This window comes from Poeciliopsis prolifica, unplaced genomic scaffold (assembly GCF_027474105.1).
Source record: "Poeciliopsis prolifica strain line A6 unplaced genomic scaffold, Auburn_PproV2 SCAFFOLD002, whole genome shotgun sequence".
Lineage (NCBI taxonomy): Eukaryota > Metazoa > Chordata > Actinopteri > Cyprinodontiformes > Poeciliidae > Poeciliopsis > Poeciliopsis prolifica.
Genome location: NW_026562377.1, coordinates 16,426,448 through 16,449,987, shown reverse-complemented (window position 1 = coordinate 16,449,987; position 23,540 = coordinate 16,426,448). Strand labels below are relative to the sequence as shown.

Genomic DNA, 23,540 nt, shown 5'->3' with positions numbered 1-23,540 from the left:
CTCTCTTCACTCGCACATTTTTCAGGAGGCAGTCCGGATGGATTTCGGTGCGCTCGAGTTTCCGAAAGAAAGGGTTCCGAAATCTCCTGTTTCCTCAGTCTTCTGAGGTTTAACGGGCTTTATGACAAGGATTACAGCCGTGTGTGTGCAGTTTTAACGTTAGTGACATGAAGAAGCGCGGATTTTTGCATCCAAAGTGGCCGAGGGACTGAATTGGCGTGGTAAGCGATTGCGCGTTCGGAGCGCAGTTTTCTACCATGTTTCAATCCATTATTTTGGTAATTTTGTGGAACAGAAGTTTGGGCAAAAATCTTTCTATCTCAGTTTTTGTAAAGCTCCTCTAATATATAAAATGTAAACTCAACGCTTAATGTTTGTAAAAATTTGTCAAAAAGTTAAAAAGTTAGAAGCTTTCCGTGTAGATGAGTTTTTTTTGTGTTTTTTTTAAAAACATATTCTCTTGGTCTTTTCTATATGTTTACACCCTGGCTTTATCGTCGGACTTTTATTGCAGGGGTGTGAGATGTAATAGAAGCCTTTGGGCAAAGTCCAGTTGCCAGGCGCTCTGCTCCCATGGTTGAAACAAAAGGAGCCCATGAAGCCCAGCTGTCTCCATAGGTTAATGTCACATGGAGGCATGTAACAGCACATAGGCTGTTGCTCTGTGATTAAGAGAAGGTAGATCTTGGATAGAAGGATTAATATAGTTGCTGATAGAATCGAAATATTTATATATTAATACAAAGTCCTTTTACAAAGCACTTCATATCTTATGCAGTGTCATCTGAATTAAAGCCCAGCAATAATCTTGCATCTTTCCCACCCCCAACATTTTTCACAGTTTTCTATCCAGCACCAAGTTTGGAAGCTGAACCAGCATGGCCAAGTGGCTAAAGGACTACCTGAGCTTTGGCAGAAAGGTGCCCCCACAGCCACCCACTCCGGACTATACAGAGAGCGAGATCCTCAAAGCGTACCGCCTGCAGAGGGACCTCGACTTTGAAGATCCGTATGAGGATGCGGAGAGCAGGTCCAGAGGGGAATCTGGGACTTTTGACCCCTCCACACCGGTGTACGGATCTCCCATGAAGTCTTCCAGTGTGGACGTGAAGTCTCCTAAACACAGGCTGATCAAAGTGGACTCCCAGGAGTTGGGACGCACCAAGATTCTTCTCAGCTCCATCTCTTTGGAAGACCAACCAGAGCCTGTAAGACCTGCTGATTCTTAGCTTTTTTTTTTTTTAGCCATATGCTGATCAATGACTTGTACCTGATTTCAAATGTCATGATTTTGTGAACCTTTGACTTCCTGATTTCTCTTTCAGAACAACAAACAACTTTCAAAATATTGTTCTAATCTTCCTTCCATGAAGGAAGTTAATAATTTCTTGCATTAGGAGTTGAGTTGACATTTTGCTGTGTGTGTAAGAAAGAGCAGTTGCTGTAAAGAAAGGTTTTAATAATTTAAAACAATGAAAGACTTATGAATTGACATTTAAAATTCCTTTTGCAACTTGTATAGGAAGTTTGCACAACTCGCGTGTTTATCATTCAAACTGTATAAGTGGTCTATGTTTCTATTTCATAGGGAAGGTGGACTTTTTCACTGATTTCACAGAATTTTTTTTAATTTCAGTGAAATCACAAGGTTTCCAATTTGTATAAATCCAGGATGTCGTTTAACAAAACATGATCTAAAGTTTAAAAGGATGAAACAGAACAACTTTTTTGTAGTTTGTTCAGCCTTCCTGTTTGTTGTTGATGGTAGCATGTCCCCAATACAAAGTAGCATCTTGTGGTAGGTAGTGTCTTTTTGTTCCTCAAAAAATTGTCAGTCGTGGACAGAATTTTCCTTGTAAAAATGGCAAAATGAACACCTCCTAAGGAAGTGTGCTTCTTTGTAGTCTCTTTAATATAAAGCCAATGATCCTTCATAGGTACCATAGTTTCCTTTTTAAATAGCTCCTTGTACCTTTTTCTGCCTTCATTTTCCAAGTTTACAATTGATTGCGCACCCTTAAGTGGTAAATGAACTGAAAGTTCTTCTTCTCAGTGCTTCCCTGACTTCTTCACTGATGTACAAACAACAAAGGAAATTGTGTGAAATATCTTCCTCTTGTCAAATGAGGTGGGCTGGAGTCATAAAGAGAAGTCAACCAAAAGACATAAAAACTCCCACTTCTTTCATCCCATTTCCATCACGGTGACAGTTTTAATGATCAGATTCAATCATCAACTTCCTGGGAATGTGTGTCAGAAGATATGTATTGCTTACGTAAATCACATAACATCCTACACACATAAATTTACTACCATAGGCGGAGGGGGAAAAATGGATGGCTTTGGTGCACCATTGAGCTAGAGGGGGACATGGTCCCCTGAGTTTATGTCCGTCCATAAATAATAGATGAGGTTTGGTTTTGCAAGCTGAGAGGGACCATCACACGTGCACATGTTGCAGGGCCACATTCATTACACTGCTTGGAGAGGTATCAAGGACTACGAAGAATTGTATTTCAAGTTTAGTGCTGTTTTTGTCGTCAGGAATGTGTGTTTTTTGTCTTGTTTTAAAAATACACACGTAATACATGAATGCATAATTTAAAACTTTGAGATACAAATGAAAAAGCTCTTTAAAGAACAATTTTTGCAAAAGTAAGGGCTTTACAAGGACATTAACTCAAAAACGCTGACTAAGTTGGAGAACATCTTATAAATTTCATCATAGCAGTTTAATCCACAAACAAGCTCATGGAAACCGCTAGAAAGAGCAAAAGTCCTGAAGTGGATTGAAGTAATACTCCCACTAAAGTCGATAGCTCCCCTGTCTGCCCTTCTCCCTCTAATGCACATTAATTTGCCATGATCTGTGGGAACATCCACATTCTAATTACCATAACAGATTCTTGTGCATCAATAGATAACCTGTTAGAGAATCAACAAGAGATTAGGACGTTGTTTCACCAGGGCGTGAGCCTGTTTAGCAGGATTTTGGGAAGTGGGGCCTTTCTGCAGTAATTTCCTTTGTGAGAGAAAAGGAGAGACAAAGGATGTACACGCTTCTAGACTGGGTCTCATGTGTTTTTGCATATGTGCGTGTTTCTACGACCATATGGTTGGCTGTGTTACTGTCACTTTGCCAGATGACCACAGCTTTTTTTTTATTCCTTCTGTGCTTGCATGGAGAAACAAAAGCTTCATGTCTCCTGCTTTTATGTCCACTCCTTTTGAAGCCAAAAAGCATAAGCACCTGTCCTCTATTCAAGATTTTAACAAAGATATGGAGATGTAGAGTATGTTTATATGTTTTGCATAAAGATTTTGTGAATCAGTTAATTCACCAACAATCATGGGCCTTTTTTTTTTTCTTACAAAATTTTAAGAGTCTTGAAGATATACTGTTTCCACAAGACCATTTCTTTAACTTTCACAAATTATTTCAAAAAACAAAATGATGGTTTCAAAACTTCAATGCAAATCTTACAAAATCCATGTTGGGAGGACTGAAAAAGTCAAACTAACTTACCACTTTGGAATTTTGGCTTGTGTTGCAAATCTTTAGTTGATTTGAATTCATTATTCTGAGTCAGCTTTTTTTTCCTTTTTGTTCTTCTCCAGGTGTAAATGAGTTTCACCTCAAAAAGTGCCTCTGCTTTATAAGTAGGTCTTTGTTTCATCTTTTAGGTGGTCCCGTCAGCCCCAATGGCAGGAGACACAGATTATTCAGATCCATTCGACGCGCGATTGGAACATCGTCCGGATCCAGATCTTGGTCTTGTCCCTTGCGAGAATAATGGCTACATGGAACCGTATGAAGCTCAGAGGGTCATAACAGGTCAGTGGACTCATAAAGATGGTGAAGACTTTTGTACAATAAAAACCTCTTTATTATTATACCTCTGTACATTATGCTTGTGCACTAGTCTTTTTTTTTTCCTGAGTAGTTTGTGCGTAAAACTTCACATGAGCAGAGTTAGTTGTAGAAAAGAGAAGGTTAAAAAAGATCAAATTTACCTAATTGTCAGATTCGGTTCTACTTATTTTAGCTTTTACTAATAGTTTAGTGGGAATTTATACTTTAACAGTTAAAATAGACATTTAACTGAACATTGATTTAAATGCAATCATTTAATTGCATTTAAACAAATGGGAAGTTGAAATTAGTTATTTTTTACTTGTGTTTGTGAAGGTAAGTCATCATATTAAATCTGAAAATATTATTTCACGGGTAAAATGTGGACCTAGATCATGAAGTACTATCTGTACTGTCAGCAGTTTCTTTGAGCAAATCATGTCAATGATGGCCTCGTCTTTTGAGAGGACTGATAAGAATGACTTTCTAATTCAAATTTACTTGGAATTTACCAAAGTGTGAAAACACCTTACTGCACTGGATTTTTGTCTACCACAGGCTCGTGAGCTTTCAACATCATGAAGTGTTTATTCACCGTCCAGGCTCAGATCCCCTTTCTGCCCTCGCAATTTACTCCCACATCATCCATCACAGACCCATCGTTTTTCATTTCTCCCTCCTTCAGCAACATCTTTTTCTGACCCTTTCCCCCCAGCGCTCTCCCTGGTCTGTCCCAGTCATTTAGTGTAAAGACCTACCCCCCTCCACATCCATCGCTCCTCCCCTCCATTTCTACATCTCTCCATCTCGAGGGCTCTCTCCTGTCTCCCCAAAGGGATTCTTTGGTTTGTCTCTTTAATCTGTCCTTTAGTGCATATATTTTTTCTGCTCATCGCTCTCACTCTTGGTGCCCTTTTGGTAGTGAAAGGGATTTCACAATATTAGGAATAAGAGAAAGGAGCTAATCTGTTGCCACCTTGAGGCAACAGACCCTTTACAGACCCTGGATGGAGCCGTTTGAGAGATTAGATTCAGAGAGCTGATGGCACAGCTTTGTCAGAGCTCTGTCATCGGTTTTGAATTGAGTCTGTCACTTTAGAGCTGGCTTTTGTCTGTCTGTCTATCTCAGTCTTTCTTTGTCATTGAAAGTCATGGAAGCAGCAGGCAAATGTGACAGTGGCATAATATTTATCACTCACTCAGTATGTGGTTTCTAAAATTGATTAAATTAAAAAATTTCTTCACTTTGTCATGAGTCATGAATTCAGTTTGTGAGGATAAAAGGCCGGTCCCCCTGTTGACACGCATCTGCATGCCTTCCTGTCATCATTTCACTCAATCTTTTGTCCCCAAAAAATTGTCTTCTCACCCCTTCCCAAATCCCTGCCCATTTTCCTCCATCGTGCCTCTTTTGAATTTATCATTTTATTCCCTCCAATCTTGTTTTTATCTCCCAACCTTCATCTCCTCTCTGTCACCAGGCTGCCGTGACACCGCCAGCTCCCAGTGCAGGTAGAGCAGCATTCAGCCCTGCTGTGCTCCTGTCTTCATGACTTAACATCAAATGCTGACAGACCACAATCCCCTGCCCTCCTCAATCTCTCATGCCATCGCTCGCTCACTCTTTCTCTCTCTGCCTTTTTCTTCCACTTGTTTCATCAGGGCTTCTCTTTCCTCTTCTCACTTCCACTGCTCTTGAATCTACCACATCCTTTTTTCCCCTCCCCTCCTGGCTTCGCTCCCCCTTTCTCTCCTGTTCTCCCTCTTTTTATAACCTCAGGGTCTTTTCCGTCAGGGTCTTCCCACTTGGTCACCATGGTAATAACCAGCTGCCTGAAAGCACTGTTTTGTCACGACAAACTCCATAGTCGTCCTGTCTGCATTTTTATGCTAACACAAACATGGCTTTTGTTTTACTACAATTCCAACTCATTCTACATTTTCTGATTAAAAAGAATAAAAAAAATCAAACACTGTTGGATGTTTTGGGACTCCTGTTGCTTGTAGATCCCTTTGGAAGAATTTTATCTCATGGCCATATTTGACTCCACTGAACAGATGCAGGTGCTGAGAACCATTTGTTGTCTGGACCCCACTGAGAAATTGATGAAAATGTTAACAAGGAGACACGAACACTGCTGTGAGCCATGCTGGATATTGCTGGTTGAGATGCAGGATGGACACAGAGAGAGAAAGTACTGTGCTTCCCCTCGGCATCTAACCCAGTTTCTTGTTGGGGGAAACCACATTGGTTTCTGGACCTGCTGCAAGCTGTGCAAACATAATTATTTTAATTTCTCTAATGCTGGGCATGTCAGAGATCAACAAGCTTTTTGTTTATTTTAAATTTGGATGGAAGAATGATTTTGGGATTGTGTTTTGATAAGAGTAATTGCTTCAGACAAGAGCTATTTTTCTTGCTGACTTGTTAAATATGATAAATATATGAATGACTGCATATTCATCTTCTTTTTGTGATTTTTTAAATTTATTTATTTTTTCTTCTTCTCTGGTTTGCATGTACTATGTCAGAACTGCAGCGCACCCCCGGAGGAGGGCGAGTGCGTGGAGGGATGCAGCTTTACGACACTCCGTATGAAGATGAGCGAGGACAGCGCCTGGGCTATGTCTACGGAGAACTTCATGAGGAGGGCAAGGAGACCAGCAGGCTACCGCAAGATGACGAGAGACCAGCAGACGAGTACGACCAACCCTGGGAATGGAAAAAGGATCACATCTCCAAAGCTTTTGCAGGTAGGAAGAAAAGATATGCTCCAGAACTGAAGGAAGAAAACCTACTGTTTTAATGGAAAAGCCAGATAATAATCATTACAATATATTCATCTGCCCTTTGCATCAAGCCTGTAAATGTTAAAGTTCTTCAGATAATGTTGGTTTGCATTTTATGCGATGATTCACAAACCAGTTTATTTATTTATTGTCAAATCTTTTCATATTGCAGATACAAAAGTTTTCATTAGGATGGTATGTGCCAGTTAAGCGTAAGTTAAAATGTAATTGACAATTAGAGGGAAATGGATACCTGGTTTTCAAATGTATTTACAAATGAAAATAAAATATTTGGCATTTTCTATTCATTGTCCGGCTTAATATCTTGTAGATCACTCTATAAGAGTGACCTCTTGTAGACTTTGACTGGGCCATTCTAACACATGAATCTGAGCTGACCGGAAACATTTCTTTGCAGCTATGGTTGATTGTTGGGGTTGTCTTCATCCCAACCTCTGTCTGTCGAAGCCTCCAGCAGATTGCCCTATATTTAATTCCTACCAGCTTCCTTGTCCTTGACGAAAAGCATTCCCACAGCATGATTTAAGTACTGGTATAGGTTACTGTGGGGATTGTGTGTTCAGGGTGAAGTCCAGCGTTATTATGGCATTCTTCCAGCATTCTTTTGATAATCTGTTTTTCAGCACTTTTCTATGAAGGACAGACTTTTAGGTACGCTCAACTATTGTAGTAGATGTTCTCTTTGATTATATATCTCCATTTCACAAGAAATGTTGGGGCACGAAACAAAACAATCTGATTTATGAACAGAGATAGAGTAAATTTAGTACAAACCATAAATACAGATCCAAGGTAAAAAAAAACAAACATTTGGGTCAAGCTGAGGTTATTATGCCAGTTTTGGAAGAAGGCATTTTTATTTTAGGAAATCCAGCCAACTAATAAGAGTCACTGACTTGGTATTAAAGCTAAGCATGTGACAACAATGATGAGTGAGCTTTGGTCAGAAGCTCCCACTTGAGTTGTGGGTTTTTGCAGCTCCTCCAGAGTTATCCTGGACCTAACTAGAGAGGATACAATTTTCTCTCTAGTTACTTTTCTCTTTGCTTGTCTGAGCAGTCATCATACTCTTTCTGTCTCTGGATAATTAAATAATGAGATGCCCACAATTTGAGATATTGCTTAAAATTTCCCTGCAACTTTATATGTGATCTGTTTACCTTGAATGTTGATCTTCATGCTCGGCTAAAATTTGCTTAATTCCCTCTGAGACCTTCAAAGAACTTCTCTCTGATAAAGTGCCTCAAGGCAACAGTTGTGATTTGGCGCTATATACACAAACTGAGCTGAAAAGAGAACAGCTGGATTTATTTTGAGATCAAATTACACAAAGGTGGGCTACATTAAGCAAATAGGGGATTTGTGATTGCAATCTGTTGGACTTTTGTTTTGGGGGTATCAGATTTCAAATGGGCACATTTTTCAGAGTTTTTATTGTTAACATTTTGAAAACGATACATTTTCCTCCATGTCACAACTATGCACTACTTTGTTTTGATTTGGTGCTATTCTAATACTGTTTCCATAACCAGAGAAAAACATGTGGCTGTAATGTAACTAAATATGAAAAAGTTCAAAGGCAGTGAATGCTTTTCCAAGGCACTATTGTTACAAAGATGTGGTCAGTCATTGATTTCACTGGTTTATTTGTTTACCGTAGTTTAGCTCTGCTTTTGCAATGTTTGATCAATACTCAGTTTTTCTCACAGAAAGCCCTCCCGTATTTATTGACAATATTCCAATTCATTAAAATGTTTTCCAGCACAAGTGTAAATGTCTGCCAATGAAAGACCAAGGCTTTTAAATCTTTTAGATGAGTGAAAACTCTACAGTATCTCAGCAAATGTGTATTTGAAGAGACTCTCTCTGTATAATTTTTTTAGCTATTCAGTGGTTAAATTGTGCTTCAAAATTATCTTTTTTAAAGGTCAGAACCTTCATTTGAGCTCACAGACTGCTTTTCCGCTGATAGTACATGGTAAAAATAATATTCTAACTGTCCTGACCTTTAAAAAATCATTTTCCTCCCCCCATCATTGCATCTACATAGCTTTTTAACTAGAAATGGACTACTGTAACCTTCACTGTCTGAGCTCAGATGACATATATTTCTCTCTTTTGGAGTTTAAATCTTTCTGGAGGAATATTGATTTCTTTTTGCTTAGACATGTGGTTGACTACACTCTCAACAAGCTTTGAGATGATTATCAAGACTGACAGGGGCTTTGGTTTGCTGTTATGACAGGATTGTGTGGAAGGGGAAAAGAGATAGTAAGCGACAAGGTGAAATTGCTTCATAGTATTTTTAAAGCAAGGGGATGGTGCAAGCTAACAGTCTTGATAAATCATTAGGAAGGGGGATGTAGGTGTAAAGAATGCCAGGCCAAGTCCACTTAATTGAGCTGTATCTCCAAGTCACCAAGGTCAAGGTGATGGGATAATAAATCAACCTCCCCTCATCCTCGCTCACCTCCATCCCTTCTCTCCTCCCCTCAGTTAATTACATGCCTACACATGTGTGACTGATCCAGTGTTAATAGGAAAGTCACGGTCAGCACAGCATTGTCTGGATACCCATGCACATACACAGAAATCCATTCTCATCGCATTAAAACTCAAATCAGCCAAACGAGTGAAGAGCACAGAGGCACTGTAACTTATTGGACAGAGGAGATGATTTCAAATGAAGATGTGCTCATGTAAATTTAAAAGCTAAAGTCATCACTCACCTAATTTGCACTCCTCACTTGCTGTATCTGTTTTCTCTTCTTTGTGACATATACATTATGCATCACTGCAGGGGGGCGGGGGGGTGTATTCCTACCACTATTAGAGCATAAAGTGTAGGAAAACACTCGTGCAACCCGAGTTCTTTGACCCTTTGTTTTTACTATTTTATTTAGTTTTTTCCATTCGAAGTCAGCTTTCCGAGCTGGCTTGCTGTCTGTCTCAGTGCACTGAGGCACCGGAGTGTAAACACACAAACAGTATTTTCCATTCTCACATTTAATCCCTATTCCCCAGGACTTTCTCGGCATCGCTAAGCATGGCCCACATTGTGAGGGCGGGAAGCGATGGAAAGGACGGTGCAGCAAAGGCATGGCTACAGAAGACAGAACAAAGAGATGAGAACGGAGGTTTGAGAGCGATGCAGATGAGAAGAGATGGAGAATAGGATAGAGAAAGTCTGCATGCAAATGGAAAGGGACGTCTGATGCTGTGAGATGCTTGGTGGCGGCTCGGTGGATGTTAATGGAGGCCTGGTGTTTCAGTGGAGAGGATTATTAATGGTCAGGAGATGTTGTGAGGTGAGGAGAGCGGCTTGTAACGGGGGATTCAGGGCCACTGCGGCCACGGCGCAATCAGTCATCCTCTAACACAGGCACGCTTTCTCACACATGTACACACCATTGCTCCAGTGGTGACAGAGCTGTCCCCCCCGTCCTCTCCTCCCTGCTGATGTGACATACTCACTCAGATAACCTGCCGCGGGTGGGCAAATGGTGGGGGGCAGTAGATGGGGTATCGCAATCTGCCAGCAGCCCCTCATCAGCACTTGCTCTCAGGCTCATGCATGCACATGTGGGTTTCCAACTTTTTGTTTTTTTTGTTTTGTTTTTTTATTTTTTTACAGCCCTGATCATGACCACAAACTTAATTCAACCGTGAAAGGATCGTCCATGCATGTTGGCTCAAGTGAGGATGTGAAAGGGGGATGGGGGGGATTTATGTGTACTTTATTTATGCAAAAGCTTCTCTACAGCATCTCTATGATTACAATTCTCCCGGCTTATCCCCGCTCAAATGTAATCGCTGGTGTGAAAATTGAACGCTGCGGCTATTTTTTTGAATAAGTCTAAATGAGTTTCCCCCCCGAATATATTTTTTATTTTCTTAGACTTGGAGTCCACTTCAAGCGGTCATGTGAAATTGATCCCAGTAGTCCCTCAGAGTTTGACATGTTGATGGCTTTAAAAAAAAAACAAAGTGTTACCATTCACCTCAGATTACAGAAGTCATTAATTCCTGGAAGTTAATGGACATTTGTGCATTGAACAACTGGCCCTGCAGCCATCTTGCGTTATTAGGGAACTAATGAGAGAGACCATCTTATTAGTTCTCTGATGGCTTCTCCTAATTAACAGATGACTGGGTGTTTCAGGTGTTTTTAATGTTTTTAAGTTTTATAGACCACAACAAAAGGTTTGAGCCAATGAATGTGAGTGTTAGCGCAGTGGAGCTCATGATGTAGAGCCCGAAACCAGCTGGATAGAGGAGGAGAAGAAATAACATCGCCACCCCTAGCAATTACTGTAATGTTGCTGTTGAGCAAAGCACTTATCCTCCACTCGTTCCACTGCAGCTGCTCATTAAGCAACAGAAAAAGACCTGGACTATTCATAGAATCTCTGCAGCACGGTGAACGTGTGCGTCCTAAAATGAAGGTTGAGATAAAAACACTCCCAGTTACAGGTTCAGGATAACACTTGCTGGATCAAAAATAAATTTCACAATTTATTTTGCTTGCAAAATAAAGCACTGAATTGTTTGAATTTGAAACATTACAAAACTATGATTGGGCTTCAACAATATTTGGGCTGTATTTGAACCCCTCAGCTCATTGGATTTGGCAGCATTAGCATATATTTGGAAGAACAAAGATTATTTTTCTGTCTGGTCAATGAAAAACCTCATTTAGATTTAGTACTTTTTGGACTTTTGTGTTGGAATTAGTTCAATATGTTGGGTTAGGAATGAAGCCTGGTTGATATAAGACATGGAAGTCTTCTCCATGTTGCTCCCAAAAAAGTCTGGAATATTGGTGAGACAAAATGACATATTCCATCAGTCAAAAACCATAAGCTGAAAAATTAACTTAGCATGTTTACTTTTAAGAAATTAGCAATGATTTTTGAATTTTGGTTTAAGAACAAAAATTGTGTTCTTTGGCAAACCAAAGCATAAAACCAGACATTGGAAATGAGATCAAATGATTTCTTAAACAAAGTAAATCTTTTGTATCTGACACTAAATATCAGAATGCATTGTCTTTTCCTCAGTTTCACATTTTAATTCATGAAAAACTTTATGTCGGTGTGTTTGTGTCAGTAAGAGCTTTGTCGTGATTGTATGCTTTGACAGGCTCAGGGATCCTGCATTGTTGCATCATGCATATTTGTGTGTGTGTGTGCGTGTGTGTCTGTAAGAACGTGCAAGCAGGAAAAGAAAATTAGATTTCCATTTCTGGCTTGATGGTTCTCTTTGTTGCTTTAAGCAGACCCTTGGGCCATCTGACCAGCTACTCAACTTCCTGGCAGAACCACAGGCCTCCCCCCTTCACTCTTTCCCCACCTCCTCTTTCTTGTCATCATCTTGCTTTCTCTCTCCCTCGCCCCTTTTCGCTTGCTTGTCACTTTACTGATTTTATTCCTTCCCTGTTGCAGCCAGAACCCTCTCTGACGTTAATGGAGAGCCATCTCCTCTTGTTTCATCTTCACTGTTCAATATAAGTGGGACAGGGCGAGCAAATATGAAATAAGAGGTAATCCTCCACTTATAAGCAAATAAATAAATATAAGGAAAGTATTTAAAAATGAAATGGAAAAGTGAATCAAATTAGTAATGCATTTCCGTAAAATTACTTTAAAGAAGTCATGAGGCTTTCAGCATTTTAAGGATATACTTTTGCAAATGCATGTGTCTTATTTCTGTCTGTACACACAAGTGCTTTCCTCTTGACAGAAGGTCTTTGTGTGCAGAGACTCTATGGCAGAGCTGTGTGTGGGGATGGATGTCTTCATCAATCGACTAAATGTACCCGATCTCTTGTCTTTGCTCTTTCACAATTTGAAACGCACGTAGAATACAGCCGCTGTCTCTAAGAAAGTCAGTTATCTCTCACCTGAAGCAACGGTTTCTCTACCCACATCTAAAAAAGGAGCCTGCCCTCCCACAAAGTAGATTCTACTAATTATACGCATGCAGTTGAGGCGGGCTAAAGACTTTGGTATACTGTCTGGCTATCACCGGTTTCATAGTTTCAAGTTAAAAAGTGAGAAAAATAAAACTAAAAACACTTCTTTATTTTAGCATTGAAGTGTTTCAGTGCAACACTTCCTACTGCATCAGAGTTTTTTTTCTTTTTCTGCCTTTTGTTCAGAGGCAGTCAATCAAACAATCTGCTGTTAGAGAATCAAAACAATAACAATTTTCATTTGATGACACAGGACTTTCATTACACAGGAATCAGCCAGATGTTTCTTCCTCATGAATGACTGGCATAGCTGAGTATCTAGTTTGCATGTGTGTGGCTCAGTATTTGCAATTGAGTGGAGGTTTATGTTTCGGTCTTTTCTGAATCTTTGTTCCGTCGAGCAATTTGCATCTGTGACTGATTTCTATCAACAAGCAACTGAACAGATGTTAGTTTAAACTCTTGTGTACAAACTGTGAGTTGATAAAATGCATTTATTTGAGAGACTGTTGGAAAACTTTATGAATGTTTGCAACTTGACACTGAAAACTTTACTATGTGAACCACTGGTTCATATAATAAAGATCTGAGGATCTTTACTGCGTTTCTGTTTCTGATAACTGATTTATGTGTTGTAATTCCATACTGCCTTTGTGACTGCATCCTGTTTTCTCTATGGGTGTGAGGTGAGGATTAAGGGTGGCAGCACAGGTGGTTTTTGGGTCAGGGATCAGCTAATGAAGACTCAGTTGTGTATTACGGCGTATGCAGACAGAGCAGTTGCTGCAAATGTTCAAGTGGAGATATTTGTTCATATCAGTTGAGGCACTCCATACTAAAGTTATTTGGAGATTATTCACAAAAACGTAATTGCATAAATTTCACTAAAGATCAACTTCATTTAAAAACTTTTTAGTCCTACTGTAACTGTAGAAATTTTGAATTATATGAGAACATGTCTATAGGGATCGTATGGTTTATTATGTTTTAGCATCTGCTAGAAGGTTGTACTTTTGGTTATTTAAATAATACTTCATGTAAGTTGTGCTGACCTTCTAGCTAAGTACACATCTTGTCATTTTGTGACTTGTCAGGTTTTATTCTTCTAAATTATGAATGTTTGATGTTCTCATCTTTTATGAAAACTAGATGTATGTTAGACTACTTCATGTAAAGCTAGCTTTTGCCTGATCGTAGAAGATGGGTGATTTCACTTGGTTCACTTCCTTTTTAGGCAAATCAAGATAGTTATTCCTAGCAATCAGTCTGAAACTGGTAATTTTTAAAGAATTGTAGAGTATTATGGAAAAGCAAAATTGAGATAAAAACAATATAAATCTCATCTATGTCTCTTTGTATTTTTAAGCACTAATATATTTTTTGTCACTCTTATTTTCTCAAATCCTTCATTTGCTTTAATGTTCTTCTCATTTAAACCCATCGTTCTCCACAGAGCTTTCTCTCAGTTCTTCTTGGGAATTAGAGGTGTGAAATTTGTGGCAATGGTGAGCTGACAAACAGGGAGGTGAGACAGTGGTGGTCCCAGGAGTTTTTTTTTTCCCTCTACATGTTTGTGTGTGCACCGGTGTTTGCGTGCTGGGCTTCCATTGAGCGCCAGGCCACACTTTAATCCTGGCATCAGTGGAGGTGCAGTTCGCTCCAGATGGGGCCATTGTACTGCGCCATGCATCAATAATTCACAGAGAGCCAAGGAAAGTGGCAGAGTGTGTCTGCCTGCTCAATAATTAACCAGGGAAGAGGAACATGTATGTACAGCCTGGGTCTTTCTCAAAACGCCCGTTCAAAATGGCCTTTGATGTCGCCGGCCTGGGGGGTCTTTGGATTAGTCAGCTCATTAAGATGTCATCCCTCTGTTCCTTTTATTTGTTTTGTGATCCACTTTTGCGAAGAGCAGGAGCTGGATTTGCATTGTGTTTCTGACACGAATGCATAATGTACCTGTGAGTGCGTGTTTGCAGAGACGGCGGCAGTAATGACTGGTATTACAGCAGTCAGCCATGGTATATCGTGAGCTATTTTCAGCTCCTTCTCTCAGTGCGCCTTCTGTTGCTTTGCGGCGAATAAAATAATACAAATGCCCACACACACCTCAGTTCCTCTGTCACACTTTGTTGTAGGTTGACTTACTTTTGAAGTCACTTTTTTCATTACATTTAATGCTAAGAGACAATTTCTTGAAGTGGAAAGTACAGATTACTATAAATAAAAGCGATGCTGCTATTCCCCTCTGTTCTGTCTCCTGCCTCCTTTAGCCTTATCTGCTTTGATTTATTAGTGTACACACAGGCTCTGAGACTCTGTTTTTCTCGTGTGGGATTTATCAAGGGTTGCATGGGTTAGATTATATTACTGCTCCTCTTTACAGGAGGTCGACTTAACTACATTTGTTGACAGCACAGCAGTGTCATCTACAGACATACAGCCACTCACTTCCACTCTCAACAGGGCTCCCCTTTCTCGTCTACCTCTTCCACTTCTCACATCTTGCTCGCTCATTCTTCCTCACATTAAAACCCTCCTCTGGTGTTTGGTCTCACTTCTTAATCATCACCTCTTTTCTGTCAACTGCCTCGTTTGGTGAACGTTGTAAAAGCCCATCTGGTGTTTTCTTGCTCTTTTCTCTACTCCCACCCCCCTCCTCTATTAGAAATGAGGGAGTTGACGGAGTTGCCCTGGCCTGCCCCTGTGGGTCAGCTGGAGGAGGAGCCCCCTGTCAGAGAGCAAGGTGACCTCTCACCCTGAACAGCCCTGCACCCCTTTTCACCCACATTGGCTTTCTTTATTTGCATGCAGTTGTCCAGGCCCTCATTCCTCTGTTGTTTAACAACTGCCATACCCTCAGTAGAGCACCTGCTTGTAGCAACTGTTGAATGCTATTGGGCAAGGTGTGTAAAAACTGTGAATTTCTGCCATTTTTAACTGACTGAATATGTGAAATTAATTGTCAAAGGTCATAACAATCAAAAACAAAGTTGCAAACCAAATACAGGACAAGAAAGCAGCATCTTTCCATCTTTCTTCAGCCTGAAATTTCCAAACAAATTGTAATGCTGCTGGTAAATTTCTTTTTATCAGACTCTGACCTGCTGACCTGCAACGTGATCCATTCGAATCTAATCCCCCCCTTGCTGCTTATGTGGATCTGCGGCAGTCTGTTATCTGATGTTTGTTCCCTTCTGCTTGAGTGGATTAATCCCCTTTGATCATATTGCTATGTAAATAACATGAGTCACTCTGTGTCCCCCGCCCTCCCCTGCCTGCCAACAGCACAGTTTGATGGTGCAGAGTGGGATCGCTCGTCGTCGCCCACAGAGCGGATGCGTCCTGCAGCTCCCAGGTCGAGCCCGCTCGCAGCAGGAGGAGGAATGAAGTTCCGAACGCCTCATGAAAGCCCCACCATGATGGGGGAGAGAGTAGACCCTACTTTGCCTCTGGAAAAACAGGTGTATGTATACTGTCTTCTGATAGTCAAACAGGAAGCCAGTGTCAAAAACGTAGATCAGCATAGATCGCACTTCAATTAAGGGCACACAATTACAGTTTGTGAAATTGAGTTTTTTTCGGCATCTCGTCATGTTGTAATGTTATGCAGTCATCAAAAACACACCTCAAATATGCATAATTCATTCATACATGTTTGAGAAATCCTTCAACTTCCCATGGAAGCTATTTAGGTTTCATAAACACTTGCTTTCAATGAGCTCCTTGGTGCTGCAGACTCTAAGTTGAGCTTCCGCTTTTCAGAGTGCTCCTCCCCTGCAGCTCCACCTCTTAGCTCCTTCAGACTAGTGGCAGCAGCAATTAGCAAACACCTTGTGAAACTGCATACTCTGAGCTTATTATACTCACTGCTCATCAGTGAAATACTGGTAAGAATATTGTTAAAGGCTTATTGGTTGAACATTGTTGTGATAATATGCTGAAGGCAGTGTTAGAAAGAGCAGGAGCATCTTAAAGAGACAGTGACCCAATTCCCAGGTATCAAATTTATTTCAAGTGATGTTAAAATGTGCAGCAAGAAGAAATACTTGAACTCACAGACAGTCCTATTCTGTCTGTGAGTGCAATGCACACTGCTTTCTATCTGCAAGGCTTGCTGGATTACAGCCCTGATCTGGCTGGATTAGGTATTAGCCAACCCCAGGGGTTGAAGGGAACCACTGGAGTTCAAATGGCACCTGGACTTTGTCGCTCAGAGTTTGACAGACTACTCTGAGCGACAAAGAGAGCAAATGGAGATTGCAACCTGAAAAACCAGATACTTTCTTCAAAGAGAAAAACTAATATTGGCTTCTTCTTTTTTTTTCTTTTTTTTTTTAACTGAGGAGGAAAACAGCAAAGAGGAAGCAACAGCAGCTAGTAGCACGAGTTTCTAGGATGAGCGCAGAGAGCTGGAGCTCATTCAGCAACTGATGATTAATGCTTCCATGTTTTTCCCACTACGGTTATTGCAAAAGAGCAGTGTGATTGTCTGGTGTGCTTAGGATAGTTGGAGTAAGACTCATTTAAACAAGAAACCATTTGAGATTAGGTCATACTTATTAAAAACATTAATACTTTCGCAATTTCTTACAATTGGACACACCCAAACAAAATCCTTCTTTTTTGACCTTAGTGTGCTGAACAGCCTTCTTGGTGACGTGCTGCTGCCAGGCAACATGTACAACAATGGGCTTAGAAGTTGTGCACTCCACCCACTGCTTTCTGTTCGCAAGGTCCCTCCTCAGACTAACATTTGTTAAAAGCCTCACAAGTTTATGCCGGTACTTATGCATGCAATTTCATTTACAAAGGCAGTAAATGTTTTTTGGTTTCTTTCATGGATACATTCAATAAATTTTATGTAAAAGTCATCATGAACATGTAAGGGCAGACACCGTGGTAGAAAGAACCCCATTAAAAATTCAAAGACACTTTTATTGCTCTGCTTTGAGGTATTATGGGCTTGGACAAATTCAAATGAAGCCGTTGCATGTTTCAACTAAACGGTAGTAGGAAAGGTTTAAACATTAACAAATTAAGTCCAAGCGTTTAAGATGCACATTTACCCTGGTCTTAATTTCAAACATCATTGGTGTAATTTATGTGCTGTCTCTGTGCACATAAAGAGCTGTTTTCCTAATGAAACTCTGGAGAACAGCAGCCCTTAAGCACAGATGTAAATTCAGACACGCAGCGGTGTGTGCATGTGAACATGTTCATGTGACGAGTTGCCATGCTCCGTTACTCCGTTATAATCACTTTGGGGCTATTTGGGGATTTGTGGTTCCAGCACAGTTTTAAAATGTAAGACATGATTGTAAACCTGAGTCTTCTTCCTCAGTCGTCAATGAATCTGCCTTGTACTGGTCACTGGCCACTAACAATTTACAGTGGTGTGAAAAGTTATTCAGTCAGCATCTTCGCATTTTAACTTGCTCTGATCTCAATCTTCATTATATTTTATTTAGCTTCTCTGTGAAGGATTCCAAAATGGTGCATTAATATAAGATGTTTTTGTGAAGTACTTAGGTTTTCAAAAGTTGTCACATAAAAAAATCTGCAAACTTCAGCATCCATTCTATGCTTAATTAACCCAGTGCAACAGAAGTAAATAGATTCCATATTCATCTAATTGAATATATGAACAAATATAGTTGAGGGCCTCAAAACCTTTCTTTTTAAGAATAAGTATTGTAGAAGATTTATGCAGGGTTATGGTATCGGCCAATATCAAAATACTTGAACATTTTAGAGAATGAAGTTTTAATCCATTACCTGAAAATGGAAAGATCATGCAGACAACTGCTGTCAAAGAAAGAAATAAAGTTCAATTCACTACATATCTTGAAGAAGACATAGCAACAGTATTTATGATGTCCTTGTCAGATAAAATCTAAATTGCATACCTCACTACATATATAGTGTCAAACCCCCCCAAAATCTAGCACATGATCCTAAACACACAAATTCCATTATACAGGTGTTAATCCTGGCAGTGCTTGCATCATGTTGTTTTTGTTTTTCACCAGGGCTGGGAATCTGGTCAAAATTGATAGAGGGGAAATGGGTGGAGCTACATGCAGGTTAATCCAGGAAGAAACCTTTGGGTCACACCAAGCCTAACAACAAAGGCAGGATTTGCGTTAAATTATAAAATTGTTCAGATGTTCTCTGTCCAATCAGCGTTTGCTGTTCTCCGAAGGGCAAGGAGATTGTCCGCTTGTATATTTGCAATGTTTCTGTTGACGGTCACCCAAAATATTTGCTTCTGTGATTGCCACAATTGGAGGTTTTATAACATTTTTACTGGTGTTCGTTGAGTACAAATGTAAGCCACAATTTAAAACCCTTTTTACAACCAAATATGTGAATACAATGTACCCTTTTCCTTTCTCTTTGCAACAACATGCCACTTTGTTGTTCTGTAATTTGAAACCCCACTAAAATATGTGAGAACTTGCGAAAGTTATGTGACAAACTGTGGGGGGGGAAAAAACATGAGCTATAAATTATTTGTAAGGCCACTCTCAACCGGGTGGAAATCCAGTTTACTGTGTTTCAGCATGTATTTTTTTTCATTGAAGAACATTTATCATTAGAATGACAGGATCACAACACCACAGGTTCTTAGCTATAGGTTCCACATCTCCCAGTAAAGAGTGCGGATATATTTTGTTTGCTTGTGACATTATCAAATATATACGCCTTATTGTTGCCGTTATGTGTGTAACCCAACAGATGGTACCACGGCTCACTGTCGCGCTCCGAGGCAGAGTCGCTGCTAACACTGTGTAAAGAGTGCAGCTACTTGGTGAGGAACAGTCAGAACAACCGTTCGGACTTCTCCCTGTCCCTGAGGTAAGTCGTAGACCTAAAAACTAGAAACCATCCAACACCTTGCTATGTTCATTATCAATGTCTGATGACAAACTCTGTACTTTCATTACACATCATCATGTTTTTGTACTGTGTGTATATGCACGACTTCAGACGCCTGAGCTCCTCATCTCATATTGCGCTCCCCAACACCTCTCCATCTGTCTCCGTCTTTCCTCTCCCATCTACCATCACCTTCACTTAACATCACTGCTGCACTGATTCCTCTACCGATGCTCATATGTGAGGCACAATACTGCCTATCTGGTCAAATCTCTCCCTTGTAATTACAATCGCGATCCATTTTGCCGGCCTAGCACCGGTCTCCCCTCATCACTCTGTCCTCTCAGCATCCTTGGCCTCCCCCTTGGTGGCCTTCCTCCGTAGCCCCAGCGGGCCGTCTAAGTGGTAATCAGTCAGGTAGAGCACACTTCAGCGCACACATCATCCTCCACATAATCGCTAATGAATATGAATTACCGTCTGTGGGACACCCAGGAAGGGAATTAGGTAGGGAATAGGGAAGAATGGGAATGAGGGGAGTGGAGTCAGTGTTGTGGTGACATATAAACAAGCTCATGCATTACTCATTTAAACAAGCGGAGTGGTTTTGACACACGCACACGATCTTGTTCGCTTAGGCCGCAAGGTCAGTGCTGAAACTTTTCCCCAGCAAAGAAGTGAATTTATCAAGATCTGTGGGTTTTTGTTTAACTCAAATTAACAGAAACATTATGAAGTTAAAAAGTTTTCACAAAAAGTATTTCTCTGCCAATCGATCTGAAAAAGACAACAAAGAAGAAAAAATTATAACCAGTGTTTTAAGATATCTATGTCAGTTTGGTGAGACTTATTTTGACCTCCTTGGTCAAACGGTCGGGTTCTCACAGAGTTCATTGTCCAATAGGGATTGTTCCAAGCGTTTCAATTTTGATTCGTCTCTGCTTTTCTCAAACAGCATGTTGCATAAAATTTGCTTCTGGTTTTCCATTGAGTTTATGAAGCTGGGGCATGTATATGAATGCTCACATTGTAATTTTTCCCTTGAGTTTTCATCCACATACATAAAGCCTTTAGCTAGTGGAGCTTGTGTTGAATAAAGCATGCCAAGTTAACCACTGATATATATTTAAGAGCTTCAGATCAGTTTAATTTGGGTCAAGCATGAAAACATATGGAGATTCAGAAGGATCTCAAAGCTCAACTTTGACCAGAAAGTTTAGAAACTACAGAACTTATGTGTTCATTAAGCTGTGTTACCTATTGCTTTTACAGTGAGGCTGCACATCTCTGCTCTGTTTGGTATTAGAACTGTTGTTGTTTCAGAATATAGTATAAACTTTGTTCCACAGGGTACATCTTTTGTGGATCTTCCTAAGCTTTGGCGTTTTATGACCAAAAATGTATCAATTGATGTCAAACGGTCTTGCTTGTCTTTTCTCCACTATTTTGTCTTGTATTGCCACAATATTGCCTAAATGAGACCAGGAGGTGTTCAAGAAAATGTCTTTTAGAAACTGTATCCACCAGCTCAGTCTTAACAAGCTGTGTTCAAACTGGGCACTTGGTCAGTTTGCTATAAATACCCCTGCCATGTCAGTAAAACTTCTATACAAGGACTTTTATGATTTAACAAGCCAGTATAACTAAATTCACTGGGGAAATGCATACAGTATCAGAATGTGTCTGACATTATTTCTGTCATCTCCTGGGGGTAAAAAGATGAACTACCTCAAAACTGTGTCCCAGATTACAAAGAAATGTAAACAGTAGTTGTAGTGATTGTCAAAGGTTGTTTTTTTTTGTTTTGTTTTTTTTCATTTTGAAGATGAACTGAAAGAGTCATCACAAGCTGAACGAAATACAGAAGAGTTACAACAACCCCTGAAGGCAAACACTTATTGTTTTTCTGTAGAAACATTATATCAAATAGATTTAAAAATAGTACTGTGCCAGTTCTATAAAAGTAACAAAATCCTCAAAGGCTCAAAAGATTTGCCACTTTGTCACTTTAAGTGTTTTAGGCTTTAATTTCCTCAACAATGACAGTTTTGCTGACCGGTTCTAGCTCTTGTCTTTTGCTTCGCTCCTATAATTAGACATCATCGCTGGCTCGACGACTCTTAAAGGAGCAGTCCTTTCAAAGCTGCGTGGATTTTGAAGGGAAGGCACGACTCTTAGTGAAGCCACTGCCACAACCTCCTTGTTTTTTTCCTCTGAGTTTATGTTGTATCATTACTCCACTCATCCATCAAACAAACCCCCCTCTCTTTCTGATTTGTGTCAGTGTTATTAGGTTTTTGTTGGATTCATGTTCCCAGAGTGAAATAAAAAGCGAACATAAATCCAGGCTATCGCTCACACACCATCATGGGACCATATGTGCGATGTTAGGCGGTCCAAATTTCATTTCATGCTTCTTTGCTCCCCTTACACTTTTACTGTTCTTTTTTCGTTTGTTTTGCTTTTGTTAGAAGCCCTACACTCATTCTTTTAAATTTTTGTTTTTTTATCCTTTCTTCACAGGAGCTGCCAGGGTTTTATGCACATGAAGTTCACCCTGTGTAAAGATGGGAAGTACGTGCTGGGACAGAACAGCCCTCCCTTTGACACCATTCCCGAGGCCGTCCACTTTTACACCACGCATAAACTCCCGATACGAGGTGCCGAGCATCTGTCCCTGCTCTTTCCAGTGCAGGTGCAGACCCTCTGACTGACTCAGTCCTCCGGACCTGAATGATTTCATTTTGATCAGAAACAGAAAACATGAATGTTCAACCGAAAAATATCAGCGGCGTGAAACTTCTCAACCTCTTTCTCTTTTATTTTTTGACTGAATTACTTTTAGTGTTTCAGCACACGAGGGTACTTATGCTCTCAGCTGTTGCATCTGTGCCATGTTCAGAACATCTTGGGGATCAATTCCCATGAAATGCAGTACCCGAGCTGTCAGCACCTTTAGTGCAACTCCTCTCATCTACGTGTTTAACCAAGCGCATTTTCTTCAGAACACCTTCTACACTTTGTTGCATTTCTTTCTCATTCAAGAGAAATGCGATGGGTTTTAGAAGCGCAGCCGCCGCAAGAAAGCCTGCACATTGTGAATGTACTGATTCTCCAGTTTGCTGAAGAAAATGAGCAGAAGACATGAATTATTACTATATAACACTAAACAACCTTACAACCATAAAACAAAATTGCTTGTGAGAACTCTTTAAACTGATAGTTTAGCTTTGTTTCCATCCCCCAAGACAAAATGAATAAATTAGGTTAAGTAAGACAAGAAACCATTGTTTGAAGGACAAATCTATACTCGAAAGACAGCTATTTTTAAAGACAGACAATTTTTACCTTCACCAGTAATGGACCAATTTTTGTTTCTTTTTTTTACAAACTCACAACTGTTGAATTCAACCCAGCCTATTTTGTATGCTGTAAGGGTTGCTTGACACATGTCAGTGTTATTTGTTGTATAAAAAAAAGAAAAAAATCTTGTTCTGGTACTTGATAAAACTGAGTGTTCCCTCTTGTTGTCTGCACTTCTTGCATTTGTATTTGTTCAGAGATACTGCCGTTGTCTTATGACTGACTTGAAAATCAGAACACACCACAAACTGAGCTGCAAGCCTCAGATTATGAGGCAGAGACTCAAACTTTAAAAACCTAGAAATGTTGGCAGAGTATGCAGTCGTGTTCTCACTTCCTACAGATTTTTGTCTGCCAACTCCGTCACATGGATGCATGTAAGCTGTACTCGATTCTTGCCGTCTGGAATGGGTTTAAATGTCAGCTGTCAAGCTGCAGTATTTTTAGGTTAAAGCTAGTTTTAGGGGAAAGCATTTCCACACCACTGGAGCTAACACTTTTATTTAAGTCATTGTTTCCTTACCCTAAAGTATCGAAGTAGCATCGTTTACTCTTAGCCTGTTAAGTTCAAATGCAGACAAGTCTAAAGTTTGAAACTACTTGAATTCATTACAATGAACAAAAAGTTCATATGTTTTTGCTTGACAGCTCCTAGAT

The 23,540-nt window shown here is 40.0% G+C and overlaps 1 protein-coding gene across 2 annotated transcripts; it reads left to right on the top strand.

Annotated features, from left to right (window-relative positions):
• Nucleotides 1-23,056, top strand: shdb (Src homology 2 domain containing transforming protein D, b). Of its 2 annotated transcripts, XM_055049498.1 has the most exons (8): nt 1-221; nt 842-1,208; nt 3,685-3,835; nt 6,386-6,607; nt 15,307-15,384; nt 15,927-16,104; nt 19,380-19,499; nt 22,044-23,056. In XM_055049498.1, exons 2-8 carry the CDS (start codon nt 879-881, stop codon nt 22,228-22,230), a joined length of 1,266 nt encoding a protein of 421 aa, XP_054905473.1. In that variant the 5' UTR covers nt 1-221; nt 842-878; the 3' UTR covers nt 22,231-23,056. The 2 variants fall into 2 exon arrangements, with proteins under 2 accessions (XP_054905473.1, XP_054905480.1); XM_055049505.1 differs by lacking the exon at nt 15,307-15,384.
• The last annotated feature ends 484 nt before the right edge of the window (nt 23,057-23,540 follow it).